The 25,824-nt window shown below is 35.6% G+C and overlaps 1 protein-coding gene across 5 annotated transcripts in view; it reads right to left on the reverse strand.

Moving 5' to 3' along the window:
- Positions 1–379: 379 nt before the first annotated feature.
- LOC131162419 (transcription initiation factor TFIID subunit 12) overlaps positions 380–25,824 on the reverse strand; it is a 43,822-nt gene continuing 18,377 nt past the window's right edge. For 2 of the 5 annotated variants that reach the window (XR_009138791.1, XR_009138789.1), the window contains exons 4-9: positions 17,530–17,604; positions 10,814–10,892; positions 10,596–10,660; positions 10,394–10,429; positions 10,010–10,189; positions 8,300–8,624 (exon numbers count right to left, since the gene is read on the reverse strand). Coding sequence is in view for 2 of the 5 variants with exons in the window: in XM_058118874.1 (XP_057974857.1) it covers positions 10,067–10,189; positions 10,394–10,429; positions 10,596–10,660; positions 10,814–10,892; positions 17,530–17,604 (378 nt within the window). In the remaining 3 variants the exon portion in view is untranslated. Of the gene's footprint in view, positions 453–8,299; positions 10,190–10,393; positions 10,430–10,595; positions 10,661–10,813; positions 10,893–17,529; positions 17,605–25,824 lie in introns of those variants that run through there. The other 3 variants (XR_009138790.1, XM_058118874.1, XM_058118873.1) reach the window with 3 other exon arrangements.

Raw genomic sequence — 25,824 nt, forward strand, 5'->3', positions numbered from 1 at the left:
ATTATAGGCAATGTTTATTTGACTATTAACATCATTTCCTTGTTAATGTGCTAATGGTTATAGATAATGCAAAAGATATGAGTTTTATTTTGAGCCTATTTTACATATAATTTTTCATGGGTTCCAATGGTAATGTCATGCCCCAAACTTCTAGGGTTTAAGGTGCGACTTTCTATAATAACTGCACAGGTGACGTAAGAAATAGAAACAATCGAAATAAATAAATAAACTTTTATAACAGAGGACTAAATAACAGCATTACAGGAGTATCTCCAATATCAAAATTGACATTCTTAAAAATTAAAAAACATAAAAGTGTTTCCAGCTGGTACTATACTAGTATTTATTCTAAACTGCTATCTCTAATCTTGTCCATGTGCTTGCTATGCTTGATTCTCGAAATGCTCCCCAAAGCTATCTTTAAGGTAGGAGAATAATTAGGTGAGATGACGCTAGGAAAGTAAGAAAGATTATATCAGTGTGTAGCTATGATGAGTTTTACTTTACCACAATTCTGTAACAGTTAACATATAATATTATAATTTCAAAACTGCATTTGTAAAATTGTAACTATTAGCTATAAACTGTAACTGTTTTTTAAAACAATGAACTGTAATTGCATTATATATATACTTTCTATGATACTTGTTCTATTAAACATCTCTTAGGCTTGTTAATTGTGAGTCATGTTTACCCCTATAGCAAGGTTGTGCGGTCCGAAGGCTGGACTTAACTAGTGGCCAACCAAACTAAGTCAAACTATAATTGTAAGTGAGATTTTCCATATAAAGTCTTAATCTGGAACCAGGTGTGCACTTGGAAGAAATTCATTGCTCTAAAAACCACTCTATAGAACAATGTAGGTGCACTCTGATCTTTGTAACTGTAAATTGTAAGCTACGGTGCCGAACATTTGTAACTTTATAATCTCTAAGTCATAAGGGTTTTTAAAACATACTAATATATAAATCATGCAATGGTATCATAAAAATATCATCATTGCTCATTATTTCATAAAACTTGTAATGCACTTTAATAAAAATAAGGTCATGTCACACAATTTTCATGCTAAAAACATTTATTTTCAATAAAACATCTTAACAACAACAACAATAAAACCAATCCTTAGTCCCACTAAATGGGTCGGCTATATGAATCTTTTTCCGTCAATTTATGCAATCATGGATCATTTCTTTTGATAGATTCAAGGATATTAAATCTTTACTCACTATCTCCTCCCAAGTTATTTTAGATCTACCCCTACCCCTTCTATTGCCCCCCACAATAATTAAGTCACTCTTTCTCACAAGTGCATTATAATGTCTACGTTGCACGTGTCCATACCATCTAAGTCGTTCCTCTCTTATCTTATCTTTTATAGGAGTTACACCTAACTTACCACAAATATGTTCATTCCTTAATTTATCTTTCAATGTTATACCACTCATCCATCTAAGCATTCTCATCTTGGAAACTTTTACTTTTTAGATATTATGTTTCTTCGTCGCCCAACATTCCGATCCATATAGCATAGCTGGTCTTATATCCTATAAAACTTCCCTTTCAAATTTAAGGGTATTCTGCGATCACATGGCACACTTGAAGCACTTCTCCATTTTAACCAACCTGCTTTAACTCTATGCATTACATCATTTTCAATTTCTCCTTCAGCTTGCATAATAGATCTAAGGTATCAAAATCTAAGAGTGATATTTATTTCTTCATTATCAAGTTTAACTTTGTCTCCAATATTCCTCCTATCATTACTAAAATTACATTTCATATATTTTGTTTTATTTCTACCTATCCTAAAGTCTCTAGATTTTCAATAAAACATTATAATGTTGTAAATTACCTGAGAGAATTAAAATATTTTCTTTAAAAAAAAAACTCGAGTATATTTTATAAAAAACTGATATAATCAAACTCACTTTCCTTGATCTCCTATGGAATTGAAAACTTTCTAGTAAATCCTTAACCTAACACAAGATAACCACAAATCCATGATATGGAAAATGAACTATGATTTTGCTTTAAACCCCCTTAAAAGTCTAATTCTAAACTCGATTGTATTTAATAAATCACTATTCAAAAAAATATGAGGCTTATCTCAGAATGATATTCTTTTTATGCTTATAATTTTGAGATAAATTTTGTATTCATACAACATTGTTTGGTCACTAAACTTGATTTTTGAAATTGACTTTCAGTTCTGCTAATTGAACTGAGAATCCCAGAATTCAGCATTTACTTTGAAAAATAAGAAAACCATCTTTTCAAGCTTTAAAAATCACTAAATAAAATCCATATGTGAACCTATATATGTTATATATGAAGCTACCAAATTTCGTGGTCAGATTCAAAGTAAAAGTTATAAAATAAATTTGGAACCTAAGTCTGGTTGTAGCTTTTACAGCATACTAACAGCATACCGACTATAGTTTCGAAAAATAAAAAATCATATCAAATGAATTCATAAAATTCTGAAATTTAATCCTCAAGAGTATCGATATATTAAATAGTAGCCCACCAAATTTCAATTTTTTTAGCATAACAAGAAATCCTCATCTTTAGACATGCAATATTCCGACCAGGTTCAAAATATAAATCTTGAAAATTCTAAGGACCATACTAGGTGTAGAGACCTGAAGAAATTATAATGATTAAATAATAATGAGGGACAAAAAGGAAATTAAAAGGGGGTCACAGCAGGTCGCGTTCGTCGACGAAGTGGTTTACTGGGATCGTTGACGGGGACACATGTCTCGTCATCAAGAAGATACCGAAAGGCTATATTTCAGCTCTGAATTTCGTCAATGAGGAGTAAGTGTTCATCGACAAACTTCCTTCTTGACCTCGTCAATGAGTGCAAGTGCATAAATAGCCTAAACTCTAATTTTTCAGCAAAATTAAGTGCAAAAACTCTCTCTCTCTCTCTCTCTCTCTCTCTCTCTCTCTCTCTCTCTCTCTCTCTCTCTCTCTCTCTCTCTCTCTCTCTCTCTCTCTCATTCAACCCTTCCCTCTTCTCTCTAAGATTTCAGGTCGGATTCTTGTTGGTTCAACAATGCGAGACCACCACGACACTCTTGGAAAAGTTCTCTTCAAGTCTGCTGGAGTGGATCGTTGGTAGGGCTGACTTAAACTCCATCTCAAATTCAAGGTAAGACTTTTTTATTCAATATTTGACTTTCCTACAGTTGTAAGAAATGTAGTACCCGCAGAAATACTGAAGTTTTGTTCAGAAAGATATTGTTTTCAGGGTGTTGAACGGGGAACCCTGCGGGTGTGGGACTAGACACATTGTAGGGGCTTTTCAATTGTCAGGTAAAGGAGTAAATTAAAGCAGTGATTTTTCATGAAAATTATTATTATTTAATAGCAAGATTATGTTCAGAAAGCATGTAATATATATAAGCATATTTGGGAAAATATATATTTTGGAAAATGCTGCTATATATTTTTAATATAAAATGTCAGGAAATATGATTTCAGAACAAAATTCAGGATTTTATTCAGTATTGTATGGCATTAATATTATTTTACGCATATTGTATTATGTTTAAGTCAATTTTATAGAAAAAAGCATGTTTCAGCTATTTTCAGGAATAACATGATAATACAGTAAACTATGATTTCAGAATATATGATAAATAGTACATTTATTTAGATCAGTATGTATGTTATGTTCGGAGCAAGACCGTGATTGATAGCCGACGCAAGGCAGTGGATTATGCATGTTTTCGGCGTAAGGCCACAGTTATGAATATATTCGGCGCAATACCGTATTTATTTATGTTATAACATAAATCAGAAAATGCTATCAATCTATTTACATTAAACAATATTTATCATATACTAATAGTTCATATCAGTTTCAAGAGTACGGTACTGTAGCTATACAGTTCAGTTCAGTTCAGACTTGTGCTAACCGCCTCTGCTAGTAGAAGGGGTGGGAGATGGATAGTCGATGTGATTTTCAGTGTAAAGTTGTAGACGTCCACTTGACAGTTCGGACCAGGGTGTGGCGGGTCCATCATAATTATAGACATTTTTGACTCGACAGTGGTTGGCCAGCCATTGTCGGGTCTCGCCTTCGGGCTGCACAACTCTTCATGGAAGGTAATACATGACATCAGCTAGCTATTCATCCTGGGTAAATTTCAGAATTATTAATTATATCAGATGATTTTATGAACAATTGGATATAGTATGATCTAGTAGAATTATGAAATTATATGCTTACTCAACTATGATATTATCAGTGTTTTCAAGCATGTGACATGTACTGTACATTTATTTTAGCACGCAGATATTCATGTTACCACACAACTATATATAGTTTATTTCCCTTACTGAGAGGTGTCTCACCTCAACTTAAATCATTTCAGGGAACCCAAAAAGACAGGCGGATCGAGGCCATTGTTGAGGCAGTGATTACCACCCCTCTAGGAGGGTGAGTCTTGAACTAGTGTTAGTAGGTTTTTTATTTTAGATCTTAGTTTTACCTTTTGGTGACTTTGAGGATTGTGTATTTATATAGCATATGGTGAAACGTAGGTACTCTGGTATATTGTATTTTATGGTTAAGTGTATGAAATTTATACTTACTGCTGCTTAAGTTTCCGCTGTGTATGACAGGTATGTCCCCGTTACCCACGGGTTCGGGTTGACTTTATTATATTTTAAATTAATGATAATTAATATGGTTGATATGTGGTAAATTAAGCAGGTTGTTACACTAGGTTACCTCCAAAATTCAAAAATTGAACAACTAAGATAATAAAAATCAAAGTATACCACCAAAATTCAATTTAGAAATAACTCGTTACGCTACAACTTCTCAGAACCCAAAGTTCTAATCCTCAAAATTTTAGACTTTCTTATTTTCTCTCTCACTCCTTCTCTTCCTCTCTTTCTCCCTCACTTCCTCTCCTTCTCTCCTTCTTGCAATTTTCTACATATGGCACCCCTCCCCCCTTTATATAAAAATGTGCTAAGACACATAAATGAGAAGATACGACACATTAATGAGAGGATAAAGCACATTCGTAAGGGAATATGATACATTAGTGAGGGGATAAGACACTATTTACTAATTTTCACCTTACCAAAGTAGTTAACAGTTTTATCTTAATTTTTTTGAATAAAAAGTATATTACGATTATTAAGAAGAAATGACTTATTGTTGCATAATTTTTAGCATGAAATATTCAGAATTCTATAAAATTTGAGAAATAACGCAAAGCATTGTTGACAATTAATAATTTTAAAAAATAAATAAATAAAATCTAAAGTATGAAAAATAAAAAGATTTTATGTGAAGTAAAATAGTTTTAAATAACAATAAATGCAAAAATAAAATCAAATAAATAAGGGAAAGAATCATGCATGCTAGATTATCATTAGTAAGTTATTATTATGTCAATGAGCAAGGTGAAGGCATGTGTTTTAGAAAAATTAATATGGTTTTGGAGAGTGAAGTTATCACAATAGTTGTGCAATGATAGTAATCATTTTTGTTTGTGGACTATTTTAATACAAAATTTAAAAAATTATTACTTTTACTCATTATTAAATATACAGATTGTTTTATTAGTTACAAAATTTAGTAATTCAATTATTAATACCTTTGACATAATTTTATTGAAGGAAAATGGAGGAAGCAATTATTTTAAAACAAACTAAAATGTGTTGGTTCCATATGTAGTTCTACCTGAATTTTTAAAAGAACATGCAATTGTGGAAGAGCTAAAGGCAGCTCACCATGATGTTGAAGGCACCTTGAACAAATTGATGCGACATCTCACCACCAACTTGGTTTGTAGTGATGTGAAGCCATAGAACATCCTCTTTGACACTGTTTTGGAAACTTATCTCTCAACATTGAAAATTATGCAGGACCTTTCCTGTCCCTATACATATTTATTTAACGTAAGACATGTGGTAAATTGGTCCTACATTCATTTATATGAAAGAGAGACTAATTTTCAGTAAATGTATAACTAAGGAAACAAAGCACATGGACACATAAAGGGAGAGATCCCCTATATAATTTCTCCTGTCTACAACAATTCTAAGTTGCAATTATATTAGAAGGTTCAACTTCTACATCCCTATTCATTCGCTGAACAACTAGGAAGTACAGGTTATATGTCGAACAAAAAGAGAAAACATGTGGATGAGTGGAGAGGAGGCAAGATACGCAATTTTTTTGATGAAAAATGGCTGCAAAAGGAAAGATTGTGAGAATTAATAAATATTTTTCCAACACATTTTAGAACAATCTAACCAATGAGAGTGAGAGGTACAAATCCCAATGCAGTGAGATTTTATTTAAAAATTTGAGAAAAAAGAAAAAAAGAAAAATTAGGATTAGGTTTGAACGATTTTGTGATAACATCCTGTTTTATATCATTACTTTACACAATGTGATCCATTAGTATAATAACACTAGATTATTATATAATTTTATAAAAATAAGAATTAATTTTTTTTTTCTTCTAAATTTACGTTAACATACATGTTTAATATTTCTAAGCTTTTAATTTTAGGAATATAATTATTATATATTATAAGTATAACATTTTAGTTATTATAAAATTATGTAAGGTCAATATTTTTTATAAGAATGTCTTATTTGTCTCATAAGTCGTAACCATGGTCTTAGTGCTCCTTTAACGCTTGTTTGACGTGTACATCACACTTCTTCTTTTTTTCGTTTTACTTTTGGGTAAAAAGTAAAATTCATTTCATGTGGGTATTTTTGGGTAAAAAGTAAAAAGTAAAATTCATTTCCCAATTTCCTTCTTTATTTGAAATTCCTAGCTTTATTCTCACTTAATCATATATTTGATTAGTATGCTTACATTCAATAACAAATGGTTCTTTGTCACCATCTCCTTACAAAATTTGCAAGTTGCACCCATTATTTTTCCCTATTTCAGTAATCCATCCATTGTTGGTAATATGATTGCTTGGGTATATGATGCAAATAAGTGTAGAAATAGAACAAGAAATTCAGAAATGAAGACTAAAATTTCATGATAATGTTTTAGCAACCTCAAATAACTACTAAATCCGTAAAATAATAAATAGATGATTGTTGTGAATTTCATTTTAGCAAATCAGAACTTCTATTGACAACTTAATCCTCAAATTAATACCTGTTTTGGCATTGTTTCATAATGATAACTGTGGCTGTATGTTAACCTCTGCCATGGAGAGATTGGTAGGCGTTGAAGGGTCTGCTCAAAACCCAAGCCTACAAATCTTCAAACCCTAGCTAGTCTAGAGTTGAGCTTCAGAGAAAGAAAAATCTTCTCAAAGATAAATGCCAAAAAACTTCTTTAAAAAGTGGTTGAAGGTTCGGCCTAAGGCTTCCAAGAGAAGCCAACTCCTATTTTACGCACAACCTCTTCTAGAAAACACTTATCTTCTAAAGCCGCACCAAAAATAACTCCTATCACAAAAATATGCATTTGAACATTACAAAATACCCCCAGAGCTTATTTGACCAAAACAAGCCTCAAAATTATGAAATTGCAATAATACTCCAAACACCCACTAATAACAACACTTTGACATAAAATAGAAAATTAAATTAAGAATGCAAAATTGCGTCTTCTGAGCAGATCGCAAGCTGAGGAAATAGTGAATTTACCATTTGATGTCAGCTTCTATACCATTTAATCTGCTCTCTTAGTTTTTCCACTCTCTGAGTCATCCTTCTGGGCCAATTCCAATTTCTGTCTTGAATCATGGGGAGCACAACAAACCATTTTTTGGAATTCCCAACTCATGCTGGATTTAAGTTCCGTAGGGTTCAATTATTTGATTGAACATGCGCCAATCATCACTTCCCATAACCAAGTGACATTTTGGTTTTCTTTATCTTGCCAGAAGTTTGTGTCTTTTATTTGTATGTATACAGCCATGTAACCCACAAAAACTGCTTTGATTCATAGATATGCCAAATCAGCTTTAGACAAAAGCAGCCTTATTCAACTCAGAAACAGAATTCATCCCCCCAACCTTCCTCCCCTGTAGGCTTACAAACTTCTCTGCATCTAGTCTACATGATATAGTATCCCATCATTACCCTTACACAATAAAGCCTTGAACATTCTCTCAATTTTGTTTACCCAATATGCTGGAAATACAATTGTTGATCCCTTGAATGAGTGACACTACTCAACACTTAATAGATATGATTATAATTTAATTTCTGATACTTCTCTGGCACTTGAACTCTTTGAAGCTCCTCCGAAAAAATTTAAAACATCTTCAATACACATAATAATATTGTAAAGTGATTTTATTTGTTTTATTCAAAAAAGTCATTATTACAAATATAAAAAAAAAAAAAGAATTTTGAAATTATCAAAATCTGTAATAAACTGACATGTTCAATAGAAATAAAATTGATTTTCATGACATTTATACTCCCTTGGAGCACCAAAAGGTACAATGCTGTACATCGAAATTGCAAATGCACCATTTAGTTGATTTTCCTATCCTTCCTGGATTGTACAACAGAAATTTCGTGTGTACCCAGGCAGACAAAAGGTAGACAAACTTCCATATCCACCTTGCCATTTCAATGAAGCCTGGCCTCAAAATTTAACCTGCACAAGGCGTATAGAGCTAAGAGATGCCACGAGATTAAAAAAAAAAACACTTTACAAAAACCAACGAGCACAAATTTAGGTGCACCTATATACACACTTGGAAATTGCCAAGAAACTATAGGCTGGGCCAAAGCCCTGCCATCAGAGCAGTCAAGGCTGACTACCATGTTGGTGCGTGGTAGTTTTAGGGGCCAACCACAAACTAATCATCGCATATGATACAAGAACAACAAACCAAGCCTTAAGTTTCACAAGGTGGAGTAGGTTATATGAATCATTTTCCACCAATTTATGTGGTCATGGACAATGGCTATTAAAACCTTATTATCTCATTCCAAGTTATTTTAAGTGTACCCTACTGCCTCTCAGTAACTAATTCACTCTTCCTCATTAGCACACTTGTAGCCTACGTTGCAAGTGCCCATACCATCTGAGTCGTCCCTCCATTTATCTTATCTTCTACAAAAGCTACGCCTAACTTACCAAAAATATGTTCATTCCTTTATCTATCGTTTTAACATTTTGCCACACATTCATCTTAGTATCATCATCTTTGACAACTTTTTTCTTTTTGCTTAATTTTCTTTCTTAGTCACTCAACAATATGATCCATATAGCATAGCTGGTCTAACAACCGTGCTATAAAACTTCCCTTTGAATTTCAGGAGTATCCTACAATCAGCACACTCAAAGCACTTATCCATTTTACCCAACGTGGTTTAACTTTATGGATGGCATCTTCTTTAATTTCTCCTTCAACTTGCATAATATATCCAAGATATCGAAATTCACTAGTGTTATTGATTTTTTCATCATCAAGTTTAACTTGATCTCCAACATTCCTCCTACTATGATTGAAATTACATTTCATATATTCGATTGAAATTACATTTCATATATTCTTTCATTCTACTTATTCTAAAGCTTTAGATTCTAAAGATTCTCTCCACAATTCTAACTTAGATTCTACTCCACCCCTATTTTCATCAATCAAGACATTATCATCTAAAAAGAACATACACCATGGAACCTTATTTTGGGTACTCCTATTTAGTTCATCCATCACTAAAGCAAAAAGTTAAAGGCCCAAGCAGATCCTTGATGTACACCTATTGTGAAATCACACATCCAATCAGCTTCAACAAGGAAATCCCTGCTCAACCATTTTGGTTTGTCAATTATATGCCATAGCATATAAAATGGTCTCACAATCAATTTCAATCCTCCTTGCACATCAACACAAGAAAAAAGAAGTGAAAAATAACACATCACATGAAACACAACGTTATTACAATATACTATTCCTACATTTACACCCAGACTCAGCACGCATGCAGGTATAAATACATACATTATGCCCATGAAAGAGTGCAAGTACGTACCTCTTGGCATGACTACCACGTCAAATCCAGCACTTCTAATTTATGCCACAAGAAACTTCATGTATCCTGTGAAATGGCATTAGATGGACCCTTTGCTACGTGACCCTTTGCATTTGCAGCTGCCTGTCCAGCAGAGTTCTTAGTATTTGTGGTCTCTGTCCCAATAATTGACTTCTTTATCTGCCAAAAGAAGTTAAAATGGAGCACTGTTAAAAGAATAAAAATAATTCACCGATATAGTTCCTTTCTAGAACTAAACTACGAGAAACTTTTATCGATCCAATATCATAAATACAAATGCATGCATCAGAATGCCATTGGATCAATAGACAGTAAAGGTATATTTCAATTCCAGAAATTAAAGATACCCTAGCCAGAACATACCGCTGCTAGCCGCTCCCTGTGAATATCATTCACAACCTACAAAACCATCAAATAACAATTAAATAAAGGCAAGCTGCAAGCAATTCATCAAGGAGGCCACTGATGAAATAAAAATTATTTTCTGTAAAGAAACCACACCGCATCCATAGAATCACTACATTTCAACAGTAGCAGTCAAGAAGTTGCTTTAGAAAATTCTTACCGGCTTCTTGTAGGTCTTAATCTCATCCCCACTGAATCCAGGAAGCGTCATATTCCAATTTCTTTCTGTATTAAGGCATAATAAAAATAGAAAATCATGCTGAGATGTAAACATAAATAAAAAAACATCAACCATTAAGGATCATCAGTACAGTACTGCAGAGATGTAAACATAAAGAAAAAACATTAACCATTAAGGATCATCAGCACCGTACTAACCTAAATGTAGAATGATGTCCTTTGCTTCCAAAGTAGCTGATTTTCGATGCTTGGCTAAAGAGCAACCAAACGTAGTAATCTGCTCAAAGGCAAAGGAAAAGAAAAAGGAACAATTGAAGAATCATTAGAAATATTCTCTAAATCCATTTAAAATGGTGGATAGTAGTGTGTATCAGAGCTACAATGTTATGAAAATAACAATAAAAAAATTGCAATATAGAAAATGTCAACTAAACCAGCATAAGCTGACAAAGCCTAATTCCAACTATTTTCTATTGACAGATAAAATACATTAAAGGGCACCAAGGGGGTGTGTCACGAGCCAAACACTTCACACCATGTGAAGGGGCACACAAACTTAAGTAGTCAGCTGAATGTTACTCGCAAGTACACCACATGAACATATTCAAAAGCATTGAATATAAAATAGATAGTTAACACCAGATGAACATATTCAGAAGCATTGAATACAAGATACATAGTGATGTAGAACGAGAAGCGGCTATTTGGATGGATCATTTCAAATCCACTTAAGATGCCTATGTCAAATAATAGGGTGAATGGTTTAATGGGTCCAAAACCCAAATGTGCTTAGTTGGTTAGTTGTTTATGTATGTGTGTGTAGTTTGCTTGTATTAGGATTATTTATGTTGAGGGCTAGTTTGTAGTAATTGCATATTCTAGGGGTCTGTTTGTAATGCAATGCGGTTTTAGGGGTATGTTTGTAATTTCATGTGTTTAGAGACTTTCTTATAAATAGTGTATAAAAGCCATGACGTAGGCAACTGTTAATGAATTTGAATCGTTGATTTTAATGTGAGTTTTGCCCTGGCATCTCCTCTCTCCTCCCTTCCCCTTCCTCTCTTTATTTCTTCTAAATTCACCCATGGCTGCAGAACCTTGATGCTGCCCCTGCATCACATAGTAAGTGGTTAGTAAGCATGAAGTAAACATGAAGTCATACGGTGAATAGCAAAGCAATGCAATTCACCTAAATACATCTCCAGGGGCAACGTATGTTTTGCAGAAAGCAAGGCATGTAGGATGTTCATAATAGCTAGTAAATTTTACAATGATTAATGAACCCTCACCCTCCTGTAAATAGTTTTCTTGCAATTCCTACACTAGCACAAAAATACATTATTACATGCAAGTCATACTCCACTTTTTTTAGGGTGCCACTTAAAGGAATAAACACTACAGTAGTAGTTACATTACCTACCGAAGGCATACAAGAAAAGTAGTAAGACACAGCCTTGAAGAAGCTTGGTGCATTACATTCTCCCTTATGTGGTCGACATCATTATAGACTTTGATCCCAAGTTGAACTTTGTCCACCAACAAATGCATGCCCTTCATTGACATTGAGTTGATTCTTTCATCTTGCAGATACTCCCACTTCATTTTAGAAGTCGTGTTCTTGTTGCTAATATGATGTGAACTCTCAATTTATGAGAATCTCTTCAACTTCTCTTCTCTCGAGTTGCTTGGTCTATATTAGAGCTCCAAACTAACTACAGGTTGGATCTTTGATGCCAACATAAAATGGCTTCAGGCAATTGACATGAACAATAGGTGGACTTTCATCAAAGCCGCACAATCAACCTTGGAAAGCGAGCCTTCTTGTTTTTGGCCAAGATGGGAACCAGCTGATGCACGACGAGAAGCGGCTATTTGGATGGATCATTCTGACCCAATTAGGAGGCCTATGTCAAAGAATAAGGTGAATGGTGTAATGGGTCCAAAACCCAATGTGCATAGTTAGTTGTTTATGTATGTTTGCATAGTTTTCTTGTATCAGGATTATTTATGTTGAGGCCTTGTTCATAGTAATTTTGTATTCTAGGGATATGTTTGTAATGCAACGCAGTTTCAAGAGTCTCTGTAATTTCATGTGTTTAGAGGCTTTCTTACAAATAGCATGTGAAAGCCATGATGTATGCAATTGTTAATGAATTTGAATTGTTGTGTTGAACGTGAGTTTTCGTCTCTCCTTCCTTTCCCTTCCTCTCTTCTATTTCTTCTAAAATTTCCCTTGGCTGTAGAACCTTGATCTTGCGCCTGCATATTTGGTATCAGAGTCCAACGACAATCTCTTTCTTCCATTTCAATTCCTCCATCTTTTCCTTTCAATCTTCTTCTTCCCCCTTTGCTCCTCTTCTTCCTCCGCCCACTGTTCTGCAACTTCTATCTCCCTCTGCTGCTGCTGCTTCTATCTTCTCTTCTTGTTCTCTGGTTTTCTGCTCTGCCTCAGTTTTGTTCTCTCTCATTGCTGTGCATTAACCCTCCCATCTCTGTTTTTTCTCTCTTCTTCTCCTCCTCCTTCTGCTACATTCTCTCTCTAATTCTTCTCTACTCTGAAATTTCAGTTTATAAAAATAATAATAATAATAATAATAAATAAATAAATAAAAGAGAAAACCGAAAAGCGGTTCTGCAGTTTCTGAACTTTTCAGAAATTTCCAGTCGTGTCCCCATTTCTTTGAACACCACCTTCCAAACCCCTTCTGGCAACGCCATCCATCCCATTGAAAACAGAACCCACCAAAACCCTTTCCCTCCAATTTTCATCACCATCTGACCACCGGAGGACACCCCACGTGCCGACCACAATTTCTCCAGCCGTCGACACTTCAAAAACTCATCTCCTATGCTTTTCTCATAACATCGCCACCACTAATAAACTCCGCATCCCCTTATCTCCCCTTGACCCAAGTTTCATCTCCAGAGGTGCCTCACTGGCAGCGCACGGGCCCGACATGCTAGCGACCACGACTGGGAAACTTCCAAAATTTTCTGCAATTTCCAATCTCACAAAAAATAGCTTCAATCACCTGATTTTGGATTTTCTCCATGATATTTTGACTTGCAAGGAGATATTTTGCTGTGGACGCAACATATTGCAAGCTAGCACAATAATTTTGGCATGAAACCTTGAAGTTGCCGCTACCAGCATAAAAAATTAGGTTATTTTTTTCCTGCCTTTGTGAGTTTTGCTAGTGAGTTTGATTCATTTCTGCGTAATACTCCAGATTAAAAGTGACTTGAAGATTGTTCTTAAATAATTGAAAGTGAAGTTTGTGATTTGCTTCATATAATTGCATCATGGTGATCAATGTCGAATTGTCTGCAAAGGGTAAAAATATGGAACATGCTTTGGAGACTATTACTAGTGCTTTGAATATGCTAACAACCGAAGTTGCAGCCTTAGGTAAAAGGCCCATGGAATTTCCTACCAAACAAGATGGTGGAATAGCTGTTGTCTCATGCTTTTGAGTTGTGTGAAGGCTGAAATAATCATTTGAGAAAAGGAATTAAACTAGAAGTCTCAGATTTTAATGGTGATGGATCTCCTAATCAATTTGATGATTGGGTATATTCTACAGAGAACTATTTCTGATGGCATGACAAGAATGAGGCTAAATGACATGAATGAGGCTAGAAAATTGTACTTTGCTGAATCAAAATTGAAGGGAACTACTCGAATTTGGTGGATTAAACAAAGGGGCATCTTAAGAAGAAGGAGATTTGGTGACATTACATGGGATAAGATGAAGCAAGCCATGCAAGAGCAATTTGTGCCTCCCAATTATCAGCAACATGTTCATCTCTAGCTCTTTGATTTGAAGCAAGAAGAAAAGACAGAGATGTACACTAGTAGATTCTATCATTTGGCAACTCGTGCAAATATAGAATGGAAAGAGGCTGTTATGATAGCTTTGTACAAAAAAGGGTTGAGGCCAGCTATTGCCTCCACGTGTCGTCTCATCATAGTTGGGGATGCAGCCCAGGTTCCCACTCAAATTGAGGACATGCAACGCAATCCTTTTAGAGTTACATCAGCCCTTTGGTTTGAGTAGAGTACTAGTGGAGTTGTACGAGATAAAATAGTTGAGCTATTGGGTAAAGGTGTTCTAACTAATTGGGAGACTCCTAAGCATTCTGGGACAACTTCTAAGAGCCAACCATCACTCAAATGGTTTAAATGTCAAGGTTTTGGACATCAAACTGCACAATGTCCTAACCAATTCATGGCTGTTGCAGAAAAGGAAGAAGATGATGAGATACTCAAGTAGTTGAAGTTAAAATAGAAATCCAAATGACGTAGATGATAATGGCGATTTGAGGACATGTTTAGTGCTTTGACATATGTTCTCTTCCCACAAGGTTTAAAAGACAAAGGATTGAAGGCGGACCAACATCTTTCAAACTCGAGTGATATGCCAAAAACAGCTTTGTACTTTGGTTATTAATCCTAGTAGTTGCACAAATGTAGTTTCTGAAAAATCTATGAAGAAATTAAATTTGGAAGTTGAACCTTATCCCAAACCATACAAAATTTCTTGGGTAAATAACTTGAAGGTCCATGATCACTGCTTACATACCTTCAAGATTTGTTCCATTAAGGAGACAGTACAATGTGATATCCTTCCTCACAAAATTCGTCATATCCTTTCGGGCCAACCATGGTTATTCGATAGGAAGGTGAAGCAAAATGGATATGAGAATTCTTACTCCCTCTCCATCAACAACAAGAAGTATAAGTTGATGCCATCATGAATTCTTCCACACACCAAGTTGAAGCATACCACTAGTTCCTTTCTTATGAAACAAGATGACTCTATTTATGTGATGGACTCCCAAGTACTTTCCCCAACTCGAAGAAGTTGAGTTCTTTACGGAAGGAGGGAATTAGAGCAGGATAAGAAACAGCTATTTGGATGGATCATTGAGACCCAATTAGGAGGCCTATGTCAAAGAATAAGGAGAATGGTATATTCAGTCTAAAACCCAAATGTGCTTAGTTAGTTGCTTATGCATGCATGTGTAGTTTGCTTGTATTAGGATTATTTATGTTCGGGGCTTGTCTGTAGTAATTGTGTATCCTAGGGGTATGTTTGTAATGCAATGTTGCTTTAGGGGTATGTGTGTAATTTCATGTGTTTAGAGGCTTTCTTATAAATAGTGTATGAGGCCAAGATGCAGGCAGTTGTTAATGAATCTTAACTGTTGAATTGAACATGAGTTTTCCCATGGTATCTTCTCTCTCCACCCTTCCCCTTCCTTCCTCTCTTCTATTTCTTCTAAATTCTCCCATGGCTGCAAAACCTTCATGCTGCCCCTGCATCGCCATTCCTCCATATTTGAGAACTATTATCAGTCTTTGTAATGACCTAATTTGTTCTAGATACAATCATACAGCTTAACAAGCACAAAGTCACCCACGTTGAGGTGCAATAGTCTTCTCCATTGATTTTCCCATTTCTTCATCAATTTGAAAGCTTTCTCCAAGTAGGCTTGGGGGCAATTTTAGCATTCTGCCTCTATTCTTTAGTTAAGATGAACGCACTAAAACTTCCCTTCAAAGGCATCCACTATGTAAGGAAATGATAGCAACTGCCCGCAACAAACTCAAAGGAACTCTTGTTGATTGTTGAGATCTTTTGGCCATTGAAATAAAATTGAGTAATTGAGTAGTACCCAATTCTTGTACAAAGCACTATCGAAATGGTGCAAGTACTCCTTTAATAACCCATTGACACTCTTCATTTGACCATTAGTCTGTGGGTAGTTCTGACTAATGTTTTAAAAGGCTCAATCAAGACTCACCTTGAGGCTTACCTCATGGCATGGCATGCCTAAGATGCCTCGAGGCTCAATCAATCTTACGCATTACACCTTGAGGCTTACGCATTTGTACAAAAGGCACATCTTTTGTGCCTTTTCAGTTGAGGCTTACGTACTTTGGGTGTGTGAATATCATGTTAGATTTACTAGAAAAATTTAACTCCATGTTTATGTAAAAGAATGTCATATTATGAGTTTATTTCTAAACTCTTGGTCCTCAATCTTCTCCCCCTCGACACTGGCTTTCGTTGATGCCTAGTAGTGAATGTGTGTTCCCAGTTGGTCTATTAAAAGTGCTCTAATGCAAATCATATCTCTGTCTTTCAAAGCATGTTCAGACCAAAACAAAATGTCATAATCACAGTTCTTTCATTTATTTTAATAGAATGGTTGGGCTTGGGCAGAAGGTTTGTATAAAGAAGTGAGTGAATAGCAAAGGCCTTTGTTGAACAAAGAGTGATTTCCACAATAGTTGAGAGTTGTATCTTAGATCTTAAAAATATTTTAACTTTGAAATGTTATGGGTATCTATCAGCATGATTTATGTAATGGATGTATTACAGCAATTTTTGAATGCTCGACAAATAGTTTGCCGAATCGATGGGTGTCAAGATCCAAATTGCCAAAACTGGCAAACCAGATTTCTTAAACATTAATAAAAACCAAACGAAAATACATTCAAAATTTTCACTAACAAAGAGAAAAAGAAGAGGACTTCCTACAGTTGCAGCAAGAGCAAGAAAAGGGTTTCTTGTGTGTGCGCGCGCACGCGAGAGAGAGAGAGAGAGAGAGAGAGAGAGAGAGAGGGAGAGAGTTGTTTAAATGACTTAGGCAGACAGCTTTTTTGTCGACCAAGAATTTTACTATTGAATTTCAATTTTTTCATATTGACATGTTTATTACTTTATTTAAAGAGCCTACAACATTCTAAGAAAATTAGCATATGGCTTTATACTAAAAGAAATAAATTAGTGTAATCATTAATATTTTTTCATTTATAATTTATATAATTAAATTGAGTAAAAATAATAGCAATGTAGTTACATCTCTCATTGAAAATAAATCTAGGTCTAAGTTCAACTACTCACAGACTCAACAAATTCCTCTGCAATATCCACAAGAATGTCTTCAACTTCTGGATCCAACCTCTCTGATGGGTCAACCTGTCCAGCAGGCACACATGTCAGTATTGAGACAAATTATGAAAGCATGTTGAAAATAGATAACTCTTTTTTTCCTTATAGAACGAGAAGATTTGTTCAATAAAGAAGGAAATACAAAAGGGGAAGACAACGCATCCTCCAAAGAGAAACAAACAGAAGGAAAACACCCTCTAAAAAAAAACAGAAACAAAACTGACGGATTGCATCAAAGCATCCCTCCAATACTGTTGCAAATTACTCAAAGAAATATCCCAAAAATATCAAAAGAAATTGTACAAAAGAGGCTAGAAACTCTATTCTATTCGACATAAGAGAGAAGTGTAATTATACCAAAAAAAATCGTCTCTTTATATTTGGAACACTCAAAGAATGGTGAAAGAGAACACCAAAGCACATAACTGTAATATCTTTTTCATCCCTTTCGAAAACCCATAAACTTCCACATTTTCTAGGCACACCCTAACTCATGAAAAACACCAAACGGGTTGACTCCAAAGCAGCCAGCCTAGCCAATGTGGAACTTAAGGAACTTCTGCATTCTGAATAATTATGTCCGGAGAAAAAGTGGGAGCGGAGGAAACTTTTAAAAGCAACAAAAAAAGGTGTGGAAAAAAAAATACCAGAACTATCTCCCATTGAAATCCTCGCATCTACCAAAAATGAGGGATGACAAGAGCACCCAGTTACTCCCCATGTCACTCGAGACCTCTCTCAATCTACAAGATGACACCATAGCCAAAATCTTATAAAGATCAGTGACCTTATTAATTGGTCTATCACCCTCAATCTTGAAGGATTGTCCCTTCTCAGGAAACAAGTGATATAAAAGTAGAATTCACACTTCCCCGCCACCTTAATTTCCAAAACCTCAATGAAAACCCCTCATCAAATCATCCTTGAGCACCTCTCAATCTTATAAAGATCAGTGACCTTATTTATTGGTCTATCACCCTCAATCTTGAAGGATTGTCCCTTCTCAGGAAACAAGTGATATAAAAGTAGAATTCACACTTCCCCACCACCTTAATTGCCAAAACCTTGATGAAAACCCCTCATCAAATCATCCTTGAGCACCTCTCAATTCCTCTGAAAGAATGCCATAGTGAAACCATTCGAGTCTGTCACTCTTCATCTTCATCCATCTCAAAAATTGCTGCCCTCACCTCATCCTCCCCAAAGGGTCAATACAATCAACTAGATCTCTCTTCAGAGATAGACCCACAAATCAACCCCCTCGATCATAGATCTAAAGGGAAAGAGATATCAGTATATTAGTCCCTATCCTGCCATCCTCTTTGCAATTAGCCCTTGATCAGAAACCTCCTCTCCAGAATCTAGCTCCACCTCCTTTAGAAAATTCCTCCAACCTATTACAACTCGATGAAACAAATAGGTGTTGCAATCACCTTCCTTCGCCCACATAACCATGGACTTTTCCTGAAATTTATATCTCCCTTCCTCAAAACCTCATCTAGTTTTAAAAAAGAGACCCAACTAACCTTAATGTCATCAACTAAAGAAACATCCTTCTCTAATCTAGCTCCAGGTCCTTTATAAAATTTCTCCTACCTATTACAACCCCTATGAAACAAACAGGTACTGCAATCACCTTTGCCCACATAACCATGGACTTTTCCTGAAACTTATATCTCCTTTCCTCAAAACCTCATGTAGCTGACGCCCGCCATAGGGTAAACCACCGCCTCTACGGTCCCCGACTGATTCTACCATAGAGGCCAGCAATAGACAATAACTTCCCCTGAACACAACTTACAACTTTCATCGTACCGTGCTTTCCAAAGAGCGACTCTTCTCAAAATCTCAAAAGGTGCTGAGTTGGAATCCCATTCTAACCAAGGATTCTTGTGGTTCCGGAGGATCCAACTACAGAAGAACCAGGAAGGTAGAGCATTCACCCTTTTCTCGCCCGACCAAAGAAACATCCTTCTCTAATCTGCCAATATTAGCAATCACCATAAAAACACAACTTTTTCTCACCCTATATATCCAAAAACCTCTTTGATCCAAATCTTAAGCTATCCCTAACAAACCTTAGTTTCCACAAACTTGAAACTCTCCCTCCCAACCTTGCACTTGATACTCATCACAACCTTTCACATAGCTCCAGCCAGTTAACCACATGTTTTCAAAGAAAAAAGGAGTCAGAGCCACTTAATATAGGTAGAATTTCATAAACCACATCATGAAAACTATTTTCTCACTTTCTTTTTTTTTTACCAAAAAAAAATAAAAAATAGACATTCTATTGATTGGAGAAGCAAGACATTAACCTAGAGAATTCCAAGTAAATTGACCATTAGCAAAAGGAACTGCCCTAAGACCACAATTTATAATAAAGAAATCAAAATACCCAATCCTAATAGTCACCCTAGGACCCCCACCCCCCCAACTTTCAAAAAATAAAACTTCTTGGATGACAATATAATGACATTGAAGTTCCCACGCCCAAACACCAATGGTGGCTACACAGCCCATCCCTGTACCGATAACCTCTAAAAGGACAGATAAAGAAAAAGAATCATGCACGCTATTGTACAACCCGGAAAACCTAGTATCCCAATCATGACCACTATGAAGCCCCACAAGAATGCAAGATGCAAGAAAACCCCACTCCTTGGAACTAGATTCTCAAATGCTCCTAACCAAAAGAATATCCACTACTTCCAATTTGGACCATTGAATTAAAAGCACATCATGAAAAACCCACCACCCACCTCCTTCACCATCTTCCTTTTATCCCTACCTAGGCCTGCAAACAAACCAAGCCGCTCGTAGGAGCTCAGCGCTCAACTCAGAAAGAGCCCGTTAAAGCTCATTAATATTTTTTTTTAATAAACAAAGAATTTATTGGAAGAAAGAAGAATGTACAATTGTACATAAGTAAAAATAAAGAGAAAATAAAAAGTAGAAAATAGAGCAGGGAGAATAAAAATCCTCCCTTTACATCAATAACAATAAATTACAACAAAAATTCATCATAAACTGAAAGTCAACTCAATGAAGCAGAATCAACCAATCCCGCTGCAGGTCTTCCAAAGAAACATGACAAAAAAGTCCATTAGCTGATACCCACAGCAACACAAGATAGACCATTCTACTCCAAAGCAAATTACTAGCAATAGACACCCCTCTGAAAATTCTCGCATTTCTCTCCAACTGGACACACCAAATAACAGACATAATAGTGCATCCCCAAAAGGATGTACTATCCTTCCCTTTACCAAAACCCCAAAAATTGACCGTAGAAAAAGCCTTTAAAGTGGGGGGACAAACCCAATCTTCACCTAAAATACCAAAAAATTTATTCAAGACAACCAATGAAGAAATAGATGTGGATGAGTCTCACCACTCCTCAAACAAAGGACACAAATATCCAAAGACAGAGCCTTATTAGGCCCTCTCTTCTGAAGCAAATCATTAGTGTTAACTCTTTCAAGTACTATAGTCCAAATAAAAGCTTTTATTTTCAAGGGAGCTTTAGCTTTCAATATCAAAGAATACAAACCAAAAGGATCCCCATTAGGGTCACTAGTCAAGTAGGAGAAAAAAGATGTACAAGTGAATTTCCCATAAGGATCTAAATTCCAAACCCTTTCATCACTTCCCAAATGGCATAAATGAATTTGAAAATAATCAAGCAAATTGGTTAAAAGAATCAAGCAAGTTTATTCCAAGAGAGATTATCCCCTTGTAAAACAAAAAAAAATAAACAGCAATAGGGGCATCACGAAGACTAGAGACTCAATTTTGGGCCTGTTAATATAAAAATGAGCAATTCACAAGCCCAATTTTTTGGCTCGTTTAATAAACAAGCCAAACCTGATTCTTGAACACAGACAGACTTGGTTCATTTCGGCTCATGAGCAACTTGTTGTAGGCACGGTTGCGCTCGTTTGCTAGGCTCAAACTAAGCTCGTTCATGGCCTCACTTAATAGGCTCAAACAAGGGTTGATAAATAATAGCGGAGGACTTATTTAGCCTAAAAGGCTAGGCTGTCAGTGAGCATTTTTATTTTTAACTCAATGCCTTCATTTAGACCTAGTAGAGCAAATCAAGTCGGATAATCTGTGACGGACTACACAGATTACCGAGCAAGGAAATTACAATTCATACCGACTCAATAAATTAGCAGATTGATGGCGGTTCGGATTGAATAATTTGTGGCAGATGGCAGATAATCCGTCATTCCCATAATTTTTTATCATCCAATGAACAACTTATTTAGTAACATCATAACTAAAGTAAATTTTTAAAATTATAATTTGTTACATTGTTAAACATTTAATAGCCAAACAATTTTTTTTTCAATTTTTCAAATCATGAATTTAGATATTTCGTTTTGATCACATGAATTATGTATTTGCGTTAGAGTTTGAGAGGGAATGTGGGGTGAACCCAAAGGTGCATACAATAGTATGAAAGTTGAGAGTGTTGAATTGGGCCTTAGACAATTTGGCCTATGCTAGCTGGATCAATGCTTAATAAGCATGGGCATATCAAATTATCTATGAATTTGAGCATTAATTGTTAACGGGTTGATGGATATCCATCGGATAAAACCCGAAAACCACTAACCAACTCGTTTATAGGCGAATAAAATTTCTTTTAAACCATATCTGAATCATTTAATGTTCGGATTGATTATAAGTCAATTTACGCAAGTTGAATTTGGTTCTAAATAACAGTATCTTTATCCGTTTTGCTAGGTCTACCTTTATTGTTGATAGGCCGCACATACAAGAAAACTAGACTAGCCTTTTGGCCTAGTAAAGGTCTAGAGGAACCCTAATGCCTAAGGCATAAATTAAAACTTTAAATCATAGAAACACTCTCCAGCGCCCCTGCTCTCTTGCCTCTCCACTATGCTGCTCTCCCCACTTTTAGATCTGCCATGGCCAGACTTACAACTCAAGGAAGCTTCAACCCACAAAGATCAGTCCTCTCCACTTTTAGACAAGTCCTCCCCTTTGTTTCTCTTCTACCTAAAATTTCTCGACCCATTTCTCCTCTTCAATGCAAAAGCTACCTTGTTTGCACTGCAGTTTTGCGGCAAAAAGTATTTCTTCTTTGTTGAATCAGTGAGGTTTGGACCTGCGTCACTTGTCAATTTGCTCATCAATTTACTCAGTTGGCTTTTTTTTCCTTGAATTGGGTTTCCTGTTAGTGTTTCAAGTGTTATAGACTTGTAACGTTTGAAGTATTAGTAAAGTGTCAAGTGATTCAATCGTATTGCTAAAAATATTACTGATGTCATAATATGAGAGATTACATTAATTTATTAATGCAATATTTAAATGATGGTGGTTATTCCTGTTTGTTTTAAAAAAAAAAAAAAAAAAGATTCTTCCTGTTCGTTGCCTGATGGTTTTGTTATGCTATGTTACTGTACAACAAATTTGAACTCTAGATGATAATAATATATGCTACTTCGTAAAAGAAATATTATAGATCGAAGGTTACATTTGGTTTGCTAAATGCTTATTCCTAGGAATAGATTAGTTTTAGTAGGTTACAATTAGTCATACAAGAAATTATGTTGTTACTATAAAGCAAATAACGATGTAAAACATTTTATGAGCCCATAATAAGGAATAGACAAGGAATAACTATTCCCAATTTTCATCAAGGGATGCTTATTCCTTTTCTTATTACATGTTGAATGAAATAATTAGGAATATATGAGGAATAACTATTCCCTTGATTTCAAAAATTTAAACTATATTTCATCTTATTCTAAAGAATAGCTATTCCGCCGAACCAAACGAGTCGTAAAGTAATCTAAGTGCTTTGGTGCTCCTTCAAAGCACTGAACTCTGAAGGAGCACCAAGAGTAGGCATGGTGCATACATAAGTGATGCAAGATCTAGAAAAAAGAATAAATTAAGGAGGTTGCAATTGTAAAGAGTAAGAGACGGCATGGCAGCAAAATCAAAAAGAAATGTGATCAACAAAATAATATTCATGGAATAAGGTCAAAGTAATAATAAAAAAAATCATTTGTACAAATGAGGATTGACACAAATGAGCAATTCATTAATTGAACCAAGCTTGAGCTCAAGCCGGCAAATGAACCAAGCTCAAAGCCCAGACCTACATTTAATTTCCGATTCAAGCTCAAGCTTGAATTTCTGAGCTCAAACTTAACCAAGCTAGAGCTCGAGCCCAAATACTACTCTATCGCACCAAGCCTAAACATGTTAAAGGTCAGCTCAGCTAGTTTGCAGCTATAGCCCTACTCCCCAAACCATAGACAATACAAGAAAGCAGCATTTTAATGAAAAAGATTTGGAGGCATCCCTCTTCCCTATTCCCCCCTCCTTCATAATTGACAGCCTATCCTTCTTACTCTCCTCCTTAGACTCCATTCCAACCCTAATTTCCAACCAAAACTCAACAACCTAATACCATACAACCAAGAGAGATTGTGCATCTTATTTGTCCTACTTGTTTCACCATCCTCTTATGTAACAAGGGTGTTTCAAAGCTAGTAATGCCAAACAAATGAGTAGGTAGTATGCCCAAAGAGAACCTACCTAAGCACCACAATCCCTTTCAAGATCTCCCTAAGCTCAGATAACCCAAGCATGTGAATTGGACTCATACTCGATTTCATAGATACATATAGAATTTTGTGGAAGGCCGTATTTGATGAAATTCGTATGTACGTCTTGGAGGAAGATCTTTCAGATCTTCTGAGATCCACCCTACAGTATGGGGTTAAAAAGCCAAAGTAAGTGATCTTATAAAGAGAAAAGGGATTCTTGAACCCATTTCACACTCATGGTCACGTTGAGGTACTGCAAAAGAAAAAACTGCAAAAAGGCCAGCCATATTCTAAAAAATGGAAAAAAAAAATATTGTCTTATCAAATTCTCTATCGAGCCATGAAAAATATTAAACAAAAGACAGAAACAAATCCACTTTCTGTTTTACGTCAAACAATACATGGAGTATCTCCTGATATAGCAGTAAAAGCAAGATGCGTAAGCAGATCAACTCATCAAGTTCCCATTGAAAAAGGATCCACAAAAGGAAAAGCACTTGCCATTCGTTGGCTATTAGGGGCATCCCGTAAATGTCCAGGTAGAAATGTTTTTAGACACTTGAAAGAAAAAGGGACTGGACAAGAATCAATGCTGCAATTTCCCCCTTCTTTTGGCTTACACTCAATTCCCTCCCCTCATTAGTACCAAACTGTTTTGAGTGTAAAGGCACCCAACACTGGCTCAGAAATAACCCCAGCCGCACCCTCAACTGGTTCTTTCTGAGAACCAAAAACTCTGTTCCTTCAACTTGAACTCCCCACAACCTTCAATTCTTCAATTAGAATATCAGACGTGAGATCCTATGATTCTTAGCAATACTGACTACTAAGTAACGACTGGAATCTGAAACACATTTCCCATCTCCATAACGCCTTCCTTTGCCTCACACAGTCTGTTGCTTTGCTTCCTTGAAGACATTGGAGGAACCTTTTAGTCTTCATCTTGACTTTCCTCACTCTATAACATCATTGCTCTGCTCAGCATCTTCTTCCATAGAAAACTATCCAGCTGATACTTATTGAAGCCCAACCAAATCCTTGCCCAAAGCATCCTTTCGTTCTTGGACCGAAAACAAAGGCCCAGATGACAAAAGGCCTTGTCTGCCCAATGTCTTCTTCTACGCATCAGAATTGGTCCACATGCCAACCCAGGTCATTTGAAGGTTGTGGAGCCCATTTTCTCACATCCCCAAATCCTGTACTCAAAAGGAAAGCTCGGGCTAGAGGTATGACAACCTAAATATAAATTCATTCTCAAAACATGTTGACTGAAATTAAATGTAAATATCATCAAACTACAATAGAATTTTTTTCAAGTGCGCAAACCCAGATGATAACAGCATCATTCCTCCACGGGGGGTGGGAGAGAGAAAAAAATCTTCTTCTTTTTGTAGAAAGGAGATATCTAACACCATAACCATAGGAAATTCAAAAACCTTTGTGGACTTAAAAAGCAAATATTCGCACATATTTTGCTAATATGCCTTTACTATTTTCCCAAGTCCACACATTTTAAAACATATAAATAAAGAAGGTGAAAAAAACGCTGCAGATACAACCAAACTGTCTGGAAAATTGACCACTAAGAATGCCTCTTGAACCACTAACTATGATGCTTTATGAAATCTTCTCAATAGGATATCATTTGCATCAA

This window comes from Malania oleifera, chromosome 8, assembly GCF_029873635.1.
Source record: "Malania oleifera isolate guangnan ecotype guangnan chromosome 8, ASM2987363v1, whole genome shotgun sequence".
NCBI lineage: Eukaryota > Viridiplantae > Streptophyta > Magnoliopsida > Santalales > Ximeniaceae > Malania > Malania oleifera.